This window comes from Grampus griseus (assembly GCF_964374135.1).
Source record: "Grampus griseus genome assembly, chromosome: 8".
NCBI classification, from domain to species: Eukaryota; Metazoa; Chordata; class Mammalia; order Artiodactyla; family Delphinidae; genus Grampus; species Grampus griseus.
Genome location: NC_139002.1, coordinates 48,567,797 through 48,585,242, shown reverse-complemented (window position 1 = coordinate 48,585,242; position 17,446 = coordinate 48,567,797). Strand labels below are relative to the sequence as shown.

The 17,446-nt window shown below is 38.5% G+C and overlaps 1 protein-coding gene across 6 annotated transcripts in view; it reads right to left on the bottom strand.

The window, feature by feature from the left end:
* DLG2 (discs large MAGUK scaffold protein 2) overlaps positions 1-17,446 on the bottom strand; it is a gene marked incomplete at its 5' end in the record, with an annotated part of 938,475 nt that overhangs the window by 476,072 nt on the left and 444,957 nt on the right. For 4 of the 6 annotated variants that reach the window (XM_082659633.1, XM_082659629.1, XM_082659630.1 and 1 more), the window contains one exon: positions 8,273-8,428. The exons of the other annotated variants lie outside the window; for them this stretch is intronic. In XM_082659633.1, the coding sequence (XP_082515759.1) occupies positions 8,273-8,428 (156 nt within the window). The remainder of the gene's footprint in view (positions 1-8,272; positions 8,429-17,446) is intronic. 6 annotated transcript variants of the gene reach the window in all.

The following is a 17,446-nucleotide window of genomic DNA, read 5'->3' as shown; positions in this document are numbered from 1 at the left end:
ATAAGATTATATAAGTGACAGTGATTGTTTTCTTCTCCTCCTTCCGCTTCATCACCATCATCACCACTATTACTGTTAGGACTACATGCCAGAAATCATTTTTGGCACAGGGAATCCAACAGTAAATAAAACAACAAAACCCTTGCTCTAATGAAATTAATAGTCTAAGTATGTCCTGATATATTGTTTCAACAATCTCACCCCATTGTTTCCATTTGTTAGTTAAATACGTAACCATAGTTTTCTATAAAATTGGAATAATCATACCTACCCCAGAGACTGTCATGAGGATAAAATTAGTTAGTACATATAAAAGTTTGGAAAAGTGCCTGGCATATAAAAGCACTCAGTACACTTAGCAGTTTTAATTTGTATCTATGCTGTGGGTGTTATGGTTTAATGTTACTGTCTTGATTCTTTCTGAGTTCCTATAATTTGTTGCTATAGTGATTTTGCATAGCATTTTCTCACAGCTACTTTGCCTCCATAAAGAAATGCTTTTGAAATTATGCTTATTCTTCAGTTTCTTATTGCTGCCCAATAATACAATGATTTACTAAAGTAGATACAAAGATTGCTCCCAAAACAAAAAGAATATACTAAAACTGAGGGAAAATATTCATAACGTCTCAGGTAGATAAGTAATCTGGCTTTTTAGAAACAGCAAGTCGAGTCAGTTTAGATTGTTGCATCACTATTTGAATGTCTCAGAACAGGAATTTTGGAATAAGATCAATCTGGGTGCATTTCCCAGCTCTCCTGAGACTCCCTCTCTGGATCTACTAGGGTTGTTGTGAAGAGTAATTGAGAGTTTTAGGAAGAGGGTAAGTACCCTGGCCTTCCTTCCTCCTTTACACTATATGATGTAATTTGAAATGTGCTTTAAAAAAAATTCTTGAAATCTTAATGAAAGAACACCTCCTCCCTAATATAAGAACAAAAGTGAAGGGAAACAGTAAATGGCATGTTTTTTAAAAAGGATCTACATAGAAAATGCATTACGTTTAAAGCAAGGGGTGTTTCTTTCGGTGTGAATCCTTGCGTATATCACACTGCACAGAGAAGAGGCTGTAAAACGGAATGTGGCAAGAGCCGCCTCTGTGACTTTGTGGGAGTCATTAATCTCTCCTTAGTTTGCTTAATTCCAGTTGGGTTTAGTGATCACCTACTTCAAAAAGGCAGCGAAGGCCTTTGAAGAAGAAGCTGCTGCATAAACTCCGGAAGGAGTCGGGCTTTAGGAGCCATGCCCGGAGGGTTTCCTCTCCTGGTTTTAATTAAAAATGAAATTAAGAACTCTTTCAAATTATCTCAGCCTTTTAAGGGCATAAGAAGGTCAATGATTTGTTAAGCATCTTCTTTCTTCTTTTAATGGTGCATTTCCCAGATTACATCGTGTGAACAAGGCTTGAATTGCTTTCAGGATCCACAGATTTGTGGCACTGTGGACATAAGACGTGGGGGCCTGAGTGAGAAGCTGCGGTGAGTGCAAGAGGGATTAAGGCTCCCTGAGAGCAGGTGCCTGGCCGTGGGAAAGCCCTGGCTGGAGTCCTGGCTCTTCTGTTTGCTACATCAAAACTCACCCTCTACAGAGTTAGTTGTCGGGATTGTTAGAAACAAGAAGGTGCATACGGAAAGTGCCTGGCTACTAATCTGTGCTCTAGCTGTCATTTTGTCTACGTTCCTAAAAAGGTACGTGCGGTCTAGAAATACTGCTATGTGAGTAGATTAAAAAAAGAAAATTATACATGCGTGAAGTCGCACGTGGCTTTAGAAATATGCCACCTTTTACGGGGACACTATAAATGCAAGAATAAAAGGGAAAATATATGACTTTGCCTGTGGTGACAAGGATGCTGCCACTAAGAATGACAGAAGAAATTAGCATCCACAGCTTCCTTTTGGCCCCTGGGGATATACCTGTGTTGGTAAATATTCTTCACCTGATTTGTGATAACACCAAAAATAAATATGCATGAGCTCAAGGCTTTAAAACAGAATAAGCATATGAAAACAATTAATAATGACTAATGTAGGTAGTGCCTAGACGAAAATTCACTTGCTCCATTTCCCTGGATCCTCACAACAACCCTAAGAGGAGAATAGCACAGCTATGATTAATTTCCCCCTTTTCTGGTGAGTTAATGCCCAGAAGAAGGCCTCAAACCTAGACAGTCTGGACACAATCCCTGGCTCCTCTACAACATCACGTCGCCTTCATTTCAAACAAGAGACCTCCTCATATACTTTGCCTCCCTTTCCTTCCACTGAGTTTCCCTCTACAGAGTTTTATGTTTAAATATATTTATTGTGGACAACAGCGCCCCCTGTCTCCAAGGGGAGATGATGCAATCACCATCTCATGAATACTCCAAGCCAGAAAAGTCTTCCCCTTGAATCAATCACTAAGTACCACCCAATCTATTTGATAATTAATTCTGTATCTATTTATCTCTCTCCATCGCCATAGCTTCAGTTTAGTTCTTCATGATTTCAACCCTACTTGATATGCTAACTAGTCTCCCTGTCTTCAAACTCTTCTCACACAGCAGACAGAGTGATCTTTCTAAAAACACAAATTGAATTATGTCGTTGCTCAGCATTCAAACTCCTCGCTGCTTACAGGATGAAGTTCAAAATCTTCAGCTTGGCAAGTAACACCCTCTATGAACTGTAGCTGCCTGCAGCTCCAACTTTATCACCCACCCAATAACCCTTAGCCACACAGAACTACTGGTTGTTCCAGAGTGCCCTGTGCTTTCACACATCATGAGGCTTAACTCTGTGCTATTCCTTTTACCTGCAACATACTTCTTCCCTCTTCTGACTGATGAGCTCAGTGTCTTTGAGAAAACTTTCAGAAAAGCAGAGGCTGAGTTAGCTGATTCCTCCTCTGTTTACCTTTAGAGACTCACGTGTACTTTTATGATAGCATTATTATGTCTAGAAGTTATATTTGATTTTGGGTTTATAGACTTTGAGACAGTTAAAACATTAATAGATACATTTTCTAATATTTTATAAGAAGAGAATGCTTGCCAAAGACAGGCCACCATAACTTTGCCATATGGCTGAAATCTTGTAAGAGAAAAGATCTTGCTCTGTGTTCCCAAACTAGGAATGGCTTGAGGCTGCCAACTTTGATTTCTACACAAGGAGTGAATTATAGACATGGATTCTGAGCCCTGTAGAAAATTGTTAGAAACTAATCTAGCAGATGGACCTACGAAAAGATAAGGTTAAGTTTCCCAGGAAGACTGGTTCTTCTAAATGACTAGGAATTAATAACATAAGGTGTGAGTGGGGAAGAGTCCTGTGTATATGTGTAAGTTCACACCTTCGCAGAAGGGACAGTCTGAGTGCATGTTTGCTCCCATCAGTACCTCTTATAATAGTCTTCTTTTAGTTACCTAGAGACTAAGTACACTGGAGAAACCAAGGGCCTTTAGCAGATATACATCACAATGCACAGTAATGAATTCTTCACTTACATGTTGAACTGCTTAAGGGGAAGGACCATGTCTTATTCACCTTTAAATCCCTAGCATCCAGGTTAATCTCTGGTGACCTAGGAGAAGTCCCATGAATACATCTCTTCAAGGAGTAAAGATGTTTTATGATCACCTAATACTTCAGAGTCCATTTCCTATCCCAAATCTGCCCACATATTTTAATTAGCCTTCATCTGGTTTATCTCAGTCTCTGTTTATCAACGACAAAACAATAATTAGGACCAATTATGTAAAAGGACAAATGAAAATATGCCGTATGTCGAGAAAACAGGCAAGAATATGATTTTCCTTGCCCCAGGAATATTAAAAGCTGAATAACTTACCATTTTCCCAAAGTAGAAAAACCAATTACAACATCAAAAACTACATCTTTTTTTTTTTTTTCTTAAAGAAAAAGATATACTGGATAAGCAGGAGCCTCACAGCAATCCCATTTGTTTTTCATAGAGCTCCAAATTTTAGTTTTATTCCAGGCTCTGCCCATTTCTTGCTTTTGCAAGATCTGAAAAGTCAATTACTCTAAACATAATCTGCAGCCTTAGGAGCTGACACTTTGCCAAGTAATTTAAAATGCTTTGCTAAGGAAAACTTATAACTTCTCTGTTTTCTTTTAGATGATGTTATAGAAGTAAATTGTGTATACCATTAATTCATCCCTGAATATTTGCTATCAGTTCAAAGAGCTGAGAACTTGGGTATTCAAAAGGCAGAGAATACAGACGACTGACTCCCTGCTTTTGCTGACTTGCCTCCATTTTTATGAATGCTAATTAGAGATTAACTGGTACACAGGGAAGCGTGGTTCACGGGCTAACTTTCACAGAACTAGCTTACATCATCATCTGAGACTGTAATTACTATATCAATATGGGCATACTTCTGAAATAGACTGGGGGAATTTCTCAAATGCCCTGAAAAATATATATTAGCACATATTGCAACTTAAAGATTAGGCATTTCTTCAAAATTTTTGGTTGGCCTCTTCAATTTACATATTTGTAAAAGGTTGTCCTTAGTATAATATTTTGCACTTTGTCAGTGCTTGATAAATCTTGATTGAATGAATTGATATTTTCTTATAATATTCTTTGTAGGGCAGAAGATCCCTAAATACTTTTATTTTACCATGAGCAGAAGTAAGACGTGGACCCATGAAGACAATGGATTGGGTTCCTCATCATTAACAGAGTTGGATAAGGGCTTGTCTATCTAACTCTCAGTTCTCACCTACCTCTGATATTCTTTAAGTTATTCAAGGTCACAGTGGAAAAAGCAAGTGATGGTGTCATAAATGGAACTAGAAATCTTTGAACTTGTCCCCTGAATTACTGGCTGTATTTCAAGAAACATCTGCTCAGAGAGGTATTTCCCATTGGAGAGGAAGTAAATAATCTCTGAAAGGAATTGCCCAGTCTTCATGAAGAGCTGAGAGCTACCTAATCAATCTGTAATGTAGACACTGACCGTCAAGAAAATTGAAGGTGAAAGTGAAATACACAAAATTAGTTCTAGTCTGTTATTTGTTTCCATGCATGGATTCATTCATTCATGGAGGTAAAAAAAATGGGTAAAGCACAGCTTGAGCCATGACCTGTTCTTGAAACAGGTATCTGTTTGCTTGTCTTCAGATCTTATTTCCACGTTAATTAGGCACGCAGTAATTCTCAGCTCCTGCTGTGCCAGCACTGGGCTAAGTGTTAGCGGTGAACAAAATAGACAGCGTTTCACTCATTGACCTTGCAGCACAGAGCGTGAGATAGGCATTTGGTTTAAAAATCACATAAATGTACAATTATAAATTGCTTGAGTCATATGGGGAAAAAGAGAGAGAGAGAATAGAGTAGAGGACCTGATTTCCTTTTTCAAGGAGCTTCTCTGTGGAAGTACAAGTTAAACTTAGACCTAAGATGACCAGAAGTTAATCAGGCAAAGTGTAGGGAGGGCTTTTCAGTTTGAGGAATGAGCATGTGTGAAGCGCTTGAGACAGGAAGAGATTCAGTGCATTTTGTGAAGAAAAGGAAGGCTGGTGTGAACAGTGTGTTCAGCAAAAGGAAGAGTGACATGAGATGTTTAAGAGGCAGGCAGCGGCTTGATCATGCACAGCCTGGATGCCATGTTCATGACTTTGCATTTTATCCTAATGCAAAGGAGAGAGAGCGATCTGATCTGTATTTTTAACAGATCACTTTGGCTGCACTGAGACTAAAAGAGGAGGACAAAAGTGGAAGGGGTGAGACCAATTAGGAGACTATTATAGGTGGAAGATGATGGAGGCTTGGATTAAAGCGGTGGAAAAACTAGCAGAGGAGAATTAATAGATTTGAGATATATTTCAGAGGTAGAATCAACAGGACTTGAAGACAGACTGAATGATGGGTGTGAGGGAAAACAAAGTGCGAAGTGTGATTTTCAAGTTTTGGCTTGGGCAGTGGAGTAAATATATGTGCCATTTACTGAGTTGGACAAGTGTGGAAGGGGAACAAAGTGGGGGAGAAATCAAGAACTTCAGTATCAGTGTATTGGTGGCAATGCCACTAAAATGGGTATGTCTGTGTGTGTGTGACATTTTTCTAGAAATAAATATGAAAAAGTATGGAAAAGGAAAGGAAAGAATAGGGAAAAGGATAGGGACAGAATGAGAATAAATAGAAAATAGAATTCCCAAAGGGAAGATGAAGGGTGAGGGTGGGGACTAGTGCATATCAGGACTGCTGAGGGTGTGTAATACGAAAAACACATATTCAACATTATACTGCAATTTTTAAAAAAAAATTGGGGGAAAAAACCCTGTGGTTTTCATAATACAGATTACAGAAAGTAAATGGAGAAGAATCATATCTGGTGGGTCCATACAAAAGGTAGATTCTGTCATCCACTTACTGGTGAGTTTTTAGGAAGGGATACATCACAATCCCCAGTGGGAGGCAAGGAATGTAATTCTTGTGTTCATCAAAAAAGAACACGGCTTAAAAAAAAAAAAAGATTCATTGACACTGAGCCAGATGAAGGGAGATGAGCAGGCAGGATAAAAACAGAGAAAGGAAAGACAAAGAGAAATGGGTGGAGAATTTTTCCAGCAAGCAAAGACGTCTGGGCCATCATGCCTATGCCTATGCAGGTGCTAGTGGTCACCTGGGTTTGAATCCCAGCCCTGCCACTTAGTGGTGGCTGATCGTGGGCATGTCAGGTAACTTCTCAAGCCCCGACTTTTGTATTTGTAAAGCAAAGATAATGATAACATCTACCTCATCAGGTGATTGTCAGGGTTAGGAGAAATAATTTGTAAGAAGTGCTCAACAACACGCCTGGCACACAGGAAGAGCTCAATAAATGTTAGCTGCCTTTATGTAGCTGACTATTTATAGATGCATAATTACTAGAAAGTCGTTATTGTAGGTGTGTGTGTTCCTTCTCCCTTCCCTATGGCTATGGTGACTTTGCCCTCTTAGCTTCAAAACTGTATTTTTCACTGTACCAAGAAAAAGTGTTTATAATTTGTTAAAAGTATAGGAGGATTTAATTAATATTTATAAAGAATTTTAAAACAAGCAAAGCTATTAGGCTTTACCTGTTGCAAATTAGTGAAAATGCCCCAGCTGATTACATAGCCAAAACTATGTTTCTCATCTATTTCTAGAAATGTTAGATATAACTTAAAATTTGTTATTGAACTCCCCTAGAGAGGCAAATAATTGACTTCTAAACTTATTCTTTGAAAATCTCCAAAGACAGAGATGATGTTCTAAGGAGACCCTCTTCACTATGAATCACTCTAAAATCTGTATTTTCTCAGTCCTAATAATATTATGAAGACATATGAAGATATTCTGTCTGAAAACATAACAATATAAGCACCCCATTACATGTAGAAACATCACAGTTGAGATCTCCCCACTTTAAACTAAATTGGAACTACCTTATGGAACATTGTATTCTCTTTTTCTTTCTCCCTCTCTGGCTGCTACAGGAAGATAGGGTTTTATTATCTGTCATACATATGCTTTAGAATTATAATGCAGAATTATGTCCAACCTTCAGACTTAGAACAATTTGTTTACAAATTGTGGAAAAACTCAAAACATTCTAAGATCAAATCTGGACTCCACAGCTATTGGCAATATCATACTGAGGGAACTGCCTTAACTTCTCTGAACTTCAGTTTCTTATATAAAATGGGAGTAACTAAATAAGATAACAGATGTTAACATACTGTAAAGGTGAAGATTATGTTCTTTGTGGTTAGTTAGAACCAACTAGTTCTGTAGTTTTGGATGAGTTGTTTAATACCTCAAGGAGTCAGTTAAATGGTGGTATTAATTTAATAATTTAGTTAAAATATTAAACGGCAGTAATAGTATCTACTTCTTAGGCTGTTATGCATGGAGCACAGTATTATTATTCAAAATGTATTAATCAAAAATGTATTCAGTAAATGTTCTCTTTCATCCTTCTGTATGAGGAAAATAGTGCTAATTAAATTTCAGAATTAATTCTTCTGGAAAAATATAATACCTTATTAAAAATGCATGGGAATCAAGAACATTTAGAGCATCATGTGATCATGTGTAAGTGCTCTGTGATCACACTAGAAAGAAAAAGTCAATGTTCTTAATTTCTCCCATTGCCCCAAGGAAGCAGAACATCTTTCCGCCCTGAGGAAGATGTAGATTGCAAGAGAAGTAAGCAGAGGTGGATTCTACCCATTCATCCTTTTGGAAGCACATGCAATTTGAGAAGATGAAGTGAGGAAGTGCATGCAGTACCTGGTCATCTCAGAGTCAGGGAGCAGGCCTAGGTGGTAGTGGGGGTAGGGAGCTGAGAGAAGGAAGCTTTTGTCACACTCAACAGGGGAATAGTGCCTGGGAGAAGCAGGCTTATCGCACAGTTTGTTCACAGTGCTGTAAACAGGTTCCGGAGGCCTGGTGATACAAGAGGCAGACAAAGAGATGCATGGTTAGCACACACACTAAACAACTGTGCAACTAGCAGCATTTCACCATACTCAAAAGTGAACAACCCAGACAATGCCCTGGGCTTCATCAGGCCTGAGTTAAGAGTCTCTTCAGGAAACAGGTTCTCGGCTCAGGAATTAGAACTTTGGCTGACATGTGGCAGGACTAAAATCCATATGTCAGACACCTCAGTAGAGTTATAATCATCCTTTAAATGCTATATCCTTTTGGATAAGCCAGTCTGAAATGCCAGACTTTGGGATTCTCTGGCACGGCTCCTTCTTAAACTTGAATCTCATCTTTTTTTTTTTCCTTTTCTTAATTTTATTTATTTTTTATACAGCAGGTTCTTATTAGTTATCCATTTTATACATATTAGTGTATACATGTCAATCCCAATCTCCCAATTCATCACACACACACACACACACCCCACACTTTCCCCCCTTGTTGAATCTCATCTTAAATGTGAACTTCAGAGACCTTCCCCGACCACTTTGGCCGGGACACCCTGTTACTTTTCACAGCACCTATTCATAATATTTTTTCTCGGCATGAAATAATTTTTTTGTTTATTTTAAATTTTTATTGTCACTCTCACTACACCATAAATTCTATGAGGAGAGAGACTACGTTTATTTTGTTAACCACTTATACAGTCTGGCACACAGTACATATTCTATTAACTATTTGTTGACTGTATGTATGAACGAATAAATGAATACAACTTCCCACATTTATATTGTGTTTTTTTTTTTTTTTTTGGTGCCTTGCGGGGGTTGGTCTTACCCAGGAATCTAATAGGTTATATGACCTGAGTGGTTCCTCCATATATTTATTCAGAGTTTGTCCCCCAATAATTGACTTCAGAAAGTTTTCTACAAAGAGGATAATCATTTTAGTAAAATTTCTATTAAGTGAATTCATCTAGGGATACTGTAACATTATCTAAAATAGCAACATTGTTATAGCTGCTATTTTACAAACATGCATAGTATGACTGGGTAAACTTTTCTACAATTTTTGGTCACAGATCCATGTAAAAACAAAGTCCTTGGTTATTAAAACAGTTTTTTCACAACTCTATTCGCCACTTTTTAAACACATGGTCTGAAATTACTACCAATACCTTTCCAATAAGGTAAGAATGGAAAGATCGGAACTTAAATGGAAGTACTACTGGCAGTCTGGGCCATGGACCCAGGAAGGGTAGGCTTAGCCGGGAAGGTAAGGAGCGTGTCAGGAAACCGGGCGATACCCATGAGGTCATACCCAGGGGAGGCAGATAGCGCCCCTAAGGGCCACAAGACACCAGAGGCCATGTTGGTGGCCACGTGCCTGAACAAAGGCACAGGAAGCGTAGGTGGTGAACTCAGTGAGGGCACAGTCTGTGTTTCTGTAGCCCTAGCCCCCAACATGGCCTCTAATGTATAACAGGTGCTCAGTCAATGCTTCCTGAACTGACTGAGGATGGAGAACAGGGAAGAAAGGAGGATAAACAAAGCATTAAAAACAAACTACCTAGTTTATAATATTACTGTGGCCAATCATGGCTTAGACATACTGTCTAGAGACTTGGATTCTTCTCTAACACAAAGCTTTCCACCACATGGAAAGAGATTCCTTGATCTGTTTATTTTGTATAACACAGTAGAAGGGCTGAGGAGTAGGCAGGAGGAATCTGGAGGCCTACTTTGTCCCCCAGAATAACTATCTCAGTGGTAAAATGAAGTACTTTGGCTGGTTCTATCCCAGTGGCTAACCCTGTAACATTTACAAGAAGAATTAAAGGTTTTTAAAATAAAAGAGCCAGACTTTTTTTCTTACATTAGGGAATCTATTCTTAGGGAAGACATGTGCTCTATTTTTTAAAAAATCTAGTAAGCTTGTAAATTTCTGTTTATCAATGATACACACACATAATTTATAATGGTAAACACCAGCCCTTAAAAAAGGCAGCTGCAAAATCATTCTTAAAAAGTTTTTTGTTTTTAAATCAGTTTTTATAAGTAATTCACACTGTGGGAAGTAATGTAAAAGGAAAGATACTTTTAGTTAGCCACTGAAACACATCTTTTAAAATAGTCAGATTGACTATTGTTTGATTTGGGGGGAGGGGGTCTGTTTTTGCTTTGTTGATATACTCAGCTTTATGAAGATTAATGTACATTTCCCATAGTTTTAGAGACAGAAAGACTCATGATTCTGGTTAAAGTTGCCTTGGGAGATCACAGTCTTATTTGTACCTAAAATGTGTTGTCTACACAAAAATTCAGCTTGGAAAAAGCTTTGTATTAATAGGCTGCATAAATATGAATTAAATAAGAAATGAAGAGGCATGCATGAGCTCTATGGGAATGATTCTGGGTAGGTTATCACAAGAGGACCTGCTATTATTCTCCAATTTTTCCACGCTGAAATAGAGCCACTGTGGCAGAGATGGCTGGATTGCTTCCCAAACATTAATTTTTCCTATTTCTTATTTCTTATCCTTTTTTCTTATTAATAGATATCAACTTTTTCATTGGGCACTTTTCCTGTAATAAAGACTTTATTTCTCAGCCTTGTAGATGGATGTGGTTGTGGGATTCCTGAGATGGCTGCTTAAAGGGAAGCTACTTTAGCTGAGACCCCTGCAATTGTATTCTCTCCCACGTCCTCCCTCTGCTGACCTGGAACCCAGATATGATGGTGGGAGCTTCAACAGTCACACTGGACCATGAAGCAACCTTGAGAATGAAGGCAAACGATACAGATTGTAGAGCATAATGGTACAGCTTGTGTCACTGATGACATGGAGTGATACTGTACCAACTCTGGACTACCTACTCTGGATATCTTCTTTGTACAAAAATAAACTATCATGTTTAAGCGAGTGTAATTTTTTGTTATATAAATAGGACTTAATATTAACAGATATACTCCTACAAAATGTAAGACTGATCATCTAATACAAAGAAATAACTACAGATAGGGCCTACCATAAGGTACTAATACATTTAACTCTATCAGAAGTCCAAATAACACTTTCTTTGTACAGAGAAAAATTTAAAGAATGTTATTTTCTGACTATATAATTTAGAACCCCTGGCTGTTTAGAGAACCCACTGAATCTTTATTAAAAAAATACATATATAAAATGGTAGCTGAAGTGTCCATCGACAGATGAATAGATAAAGAAGATGTGGCACATATGTTACATCAGTGGAACATTACTCAGCCATAAAAAGAAATGAAATTGAGTTATTTGTAGTGAGGTGGATGGACCTAGAGTCTGTCATACAGAGTGAAGTAAGTCAGAAAGAGAAAAACAAATATTGTATGCTAACACATATATATGGAATCTAAAAAAAAAAAAAAAAGGCTCTGAAGAACCTAGGGGCAGGACAGGAATAAAGATGCAGATATAGAGAATGGACTTGAGGACATGGGGAGGGGGAAGGGTAAGCTGGGATGAAGTGAAAGAGTGATATGGACTTATATACACTACCAAACGTAAGGTAGATAGCTAGTGGGAAGCAGCCGCATAGCACAGGGAGATCAGCTCAGTGCTTTGTGACCCCCTAGAGGGGTGGGATAGGGAGGGTGGGAGGGAGACACAAGAGGGAGGAGATATGGGGATATATGTATACATATAGCTGATGTGCTTTGTTATAAAGCAGAAATTAACACACCACTGTAAAGCAATTATACTCCAATAAAGATGTTAAAAAAAAAATGGTAGCTGATCTAAACTGCCAGCCCAGGGCCTAAGAATAAAGGAATCAATGACTTCCTTGAGGCCATAGAACATTGTCATGGTGATGTCATTTCAGTAACGTTGCACTTTCTGCCTAAAGAGCTTATTCAATTTTCTCAGTCTGATGTTGTCTCCACAGACCAAGAAAATGATGTTACCAATTTTCTTCTAGTCTTCTTACGTTGGTAGCACTATATTTTGAGAAAAATTATCAGAATCAAAGCTGGCTAATACATACATACCTTAAGAAAAAAAAATCCTACCTGTATTGTACTCATCTAAATTAGGGAAAACATTTTAGTCTCTGAACTCTACAATAAATTCAAGACAAAAAAAAAAAAAAAAATGAGGTCCAGCACACTATTCAGTGCTGAACTTGTGAGCCTTTTACCTATATTTTTTGGAACCATTTTATGACCATAATATTATTTCACAACTCACATATTTAGAAGATTTGGTGTTTGGGGCAGGCTTAAATATCTTGGATTTTAGAAAGTCACTTCCAGATTGTTTCATAGTGGATTGATTCTTTGCCTAAGCTTAATTACTCTTGATTCAAAGTTTTATCAAAGTCAATCAAAAGAGATACAGCTACTCATATTGCAGGCTTATTTTTACCTATCACTCAGCTTTGATTCCTTTTCTGTTTTTTTGCATGTTATTTTGTACAGTCACTGGCTAAAGAGTAGACATATCAAATCCAGTTTCTTTTCTTGATTGTGAGAACACTTGATATCTCAGAAGATGGGTAGATGAAAAAACACCAAAACATGACAAAACACTTGACAGGCTTGACAAAGACTTCTTGAAACACTGACAAAGTCCTCATGCAACCAAACAACTAAATTAAAAATATCAGCGAGAATCTCCTTTTACGTGACATAAAAATGGGGTTCACATTTGAAGCTTTCTGTCTGCTAGCTTTGTTACAGTCCTAGAATTCTATTATGTTACGTACTATACCAGCCACAGTAAAATATCCAGTAACTACTACTACTGTCTGAACATAGGAAATGGCACATAGTAGGTACTTTAGAAATGTCTCTTGGAATAAATGGATGGAGATGTATATCTATAGGTATAGATATAGATTTTTAAATAAACATTCTCCACTGAGAGAAATGAAGAAAGACTTCTGGCATTTTCAAGAAGCCCTAAGTTATTCTGAATCGCCTAAATAGGTTTAAAATTTTTAGACCATCATTAACTACAGGTTAGATGACGGAAGGACAGAAACTCCCAAATTGTCAGGAACTGACAGGTATTTTTCTTTTTTAAAATTTTTTTAATGATCTCAAATTACTTCTTTATTTCAATACTAGGAACTGACAGCTTTAAATACTTGGTGTGCACAGTTTATCAACTCTCAGAGGGATGGGCTTCATGTATGTGCAAGTCTGGCCACAGCAATGCCTGCTCTCACTTCCTGTGAGAGTCACCCCACAAGCTCGGGGCCCCTCAAAGGCTTCTCAGCCTTGAGTTCCATAAAGCCTAATGCCAGCAGACAGCATCCTTAGTATTTCCCTGCAGTTATATTCTCTGTGACCTCTCTGCCAGACAGACAAGAAACGCCAACTTATGAGCTGTCACGGGGATCTGGGTGGCAAGAACAGATGTCACCATCACTTCCAATGTATGCAGTAAAGAAGTGTCACAGGGAAAGCCAGACACAATTGAAAGGGCCTGTTTATCCCACTGCAAACCTCCAGAGTAGCCTAGGTCAGAAGGTAATGAATATGGAAATCCAATCCAAGGTAACTATTGGCTCTCTTCATTTTGTGGATGCCCCCCAGAAGGGGGGAAAGGTAGTTAGAGATATTAGTGTAATCTCTAAGTGAATTTATAAACAAATCATTTATCTTGCTGTCCACTTATCAGGGGCCATGGATAAATGGCTTTGTAGTCTCCCGTGCTGAGCCATCAGCATTTATTTGCATATCTATGGGTTTATAATTGCAGGCTCTTATAGCATATAATTAGCACACCCTGGCCCTTGGTGATCTTTCTTTTCTCGGAACACCATTAGCACTTGCTATTTGTTCTGCTTTCTGGGTGCAGTTTCAATTGCTAGTCCACAATGCTGGTGTATTAGAGGCAGGTGCTTCACCTAACCCTATTCTAAGGAAAATTACCTTGCCTGCAACTGCTCCTTCCCATTTGCTCCACTTGACTCCAACCCAACTCAGTTCCCTCCCTAGCCAAAGCTGCTTGGACCAGGACTGGACCCCTGACTCTGCAACCATGGCTTGTACGGTAGTGCTCAAAAAAGTCAATGCCAATTAGATACTCCTATGGAAAGTGAATAAAGGAGCAGGAAATAATTGTAAACTGGTAGCAGAAGGGAAAGATGCAGACAGGTATAGGGTAGCTGTAGCTGTGTCCATTAATTATAGAGCACCAAGTTTTGTTGTGAAAAGTATCTAGCAGTTTCTTGAATCCAAAATAACGGTCTGGGTTCATTTTTTAAGGGGGCTATTAAGGCTCATGCTACTGAACTTCTCTGCTGGTTCCCATATGACATCAGTTGTATAATGAAAATCAACTATCACATCCTACCGTATTTCCTTACTGGAGCTTAGGTCAGATCTTTTGTTTGCAATCAAAAGAGTGAAAATGAAACAGGTACTTTGTTTTCATTGTCCTTTTCAGATCACCTCAATTAGACTATGCCACTCAAAAATAAAAGACAAATGGTTGAACCTGAGACCAATACCATGCTGATCCTGTCTTTAAAATTTTGTTCACTCTGCATTACTTTTATTTTCTAAAATACTGTATTAAAATATTATTATCTAAATTACTGAGTTTTCTGGTACCCCCCTTAAATGTTGCACTTGACCTGTGTGTTTCACTTGCCACACCCTAACTCCCAGCCCTGTATCAGAGACGAGTTAAATACAGCGATGATGATGACAGTGATGGTGATTGTAAATACTCATCTGTATGGCACCTGAAGATAGGAGGTCAAAGGAATATGACTCGTTTCTCTTAGAAGTACAGGAAGAGTGACTCACTTTACTGAGTCTTCCATGTCTCCATTAAAGGTACTGCTCTCAAAGTCCTCAGGCCATCTCAGGCAGGGTTCTCACCTCATTCTACTGTCATATTTGGTGCACTGGGCTATTTCCTTCTCTAGACTGTTAGCTCATAGAGGATCAGGACCAAATCTCATTTATCTTTGTTTCCCCATAGCTTCCATGAGCATAAGAAGGTATGAATGAAGCACAGTCATAGAAAAGGACTAGAGCTGTAATAAAAAAAAACATGATCAGTACTTTTAATTCTCTCTTCCTGAGCTAGAACTAAAAGGAAGAGCCTAAAATTGCAGTAGGAAGGATTTGGGTTATGTATTTGTATGCCTTTGACCATAAATCTCTCTGTCATATAGACAGAGATGGATAAATCTGTATTCCATTCAGTTTCTCCAACCCTCATCCTGCTGTGACCTTCCTTGGCTGCCCTAAATGGGCAGGGAGCATCCAGCCCCATGCACTACCTTAGCAGGACATAGACCCAAACTGCCTTAATGGTGGCAGTTGGTTGGCCGAGGGCTTGGATGCCTAAGCATCTAGAATACTGCCTGATGTAATCTGGAGAAAAAGATGTTTAAACCTTAAGAGCGTGCCTCAGACTCTTCTTTATAAATAATACATTGCTTATTGAGCAAAGAATTTGGAGAAGGAAGCATAAGAGGATTGAATTTCAGGCCTGGGCTAATAGGTCTTAAGCACAGAATTTTGGGAAGCCTAAAAGTAATTAGGGGATAAAAGAGAATATCGGATCAAGGAGTGAACTATGTGGCTCAACACGTGAATTTGACATTATAATGATAAGGATTAAGGAAGAGGCTGATTTCTCTTACACTTGAAGCAGAAAAGTGTTAGCCATTTGGCGAAGGTACTATCAGGAACTTAAAGTCTGATATAGAGAGATCTGGAGAACAGATTGGTCTAGATGAGCCCATTCATCCCCTTAATTCTAGCATCATCAGATTGGGCCCCCAAAGACTTTTACCACTGGGGCCCTTGGAGTAGACGCCTATTGGTACCACACTCATGTAACTTTTACAAAACTTAGCTTCCTCATTTTAATGATACTAAAAAACCTTTGTAGACCAGCAAAGCTGTGAACTGTAAAATTCTACACAGAAGTAAATTATCATGAAGCAGTGTGGTGAGTGCAAAGAAACAGAGCTAGGTTTGGATTCTGGTTCTCCAAATTCTACCCTGTGTGAACTGCTGTTTCTTCACTTCTCTCAGCCTCAGCATCCTCATCTGTAAAGTGGGCACAGCAATACCAGCCTGAGGGTAGCTGTGAGAAATAGAGGAAGAATGCACCTAAAGCACCGAGCTCAGTGCATGGCACTCACTGCGACCTCATCAAACAGCAGCCATGTTATCTTGATTATTACCCTCAGGCACTCACACTGCAGAGAAGCAAAGCCTCTGAGAATGCTGCTCTCACTTTATTATAATGTGGAGGGAAGTAACAATCAGTGCTTTTCAGTATCACAAAAGGCACTGGCTAATGGTGCCTTCTAAAGGCTCACTTTTGCTCCTGATTCTAAAGGCAATTGATCCTGTATCAGAGCCACGTGAGGGTGATGCTCACTTTCTCTGAGCTCCTCAATTATTTTCTTTGCCTTTAACAAGACATCATCCCCAACCCTAACCCCAAATTTATGCCTGCACCTTCATAATGATTTGCTTTCCTGTGTGGCTCACAGCTGTGGTGTCACAGCAAACTGTTGGGCCATAAGTAATTTGTTATTAATAATAGTCATGTACCATAATCTATAAATATTTACTTTTTAAAAACAGAAATTAGGATGGATTCCCCATTTTCTCTCTATAAACATCACTCTCAGTTATATTTTACTATGTTTGCTTATTGAGGAGAGAAATGGCAGAGCATTTAAAGTCATTTTAAAAGTTTTGCATTATTAAGTGTTTTATTTCCTCAAAAGAATGTTTGGGTTTCAGCAAAATTGGCCCCTTTTATGACAGTGGGTTATAAATGGTTCATGAGTGTTTTATTGGAATAAGATGTTGAAAGTCGATGACCTTGACAATGATGACTATTAACAGGCATATTTCCAAAGAGTGTAGGAATCACAGTACTGTGGTATTGGGTGAATGTGTCCAGTTCCAATAGTATTTTTGTGGCATTCTGAAAGATGTTGAAACAAATATAATCTAAGACACCAGATCAGTACGGCCAGACCAAGGCCTTTGAGACATGGATTT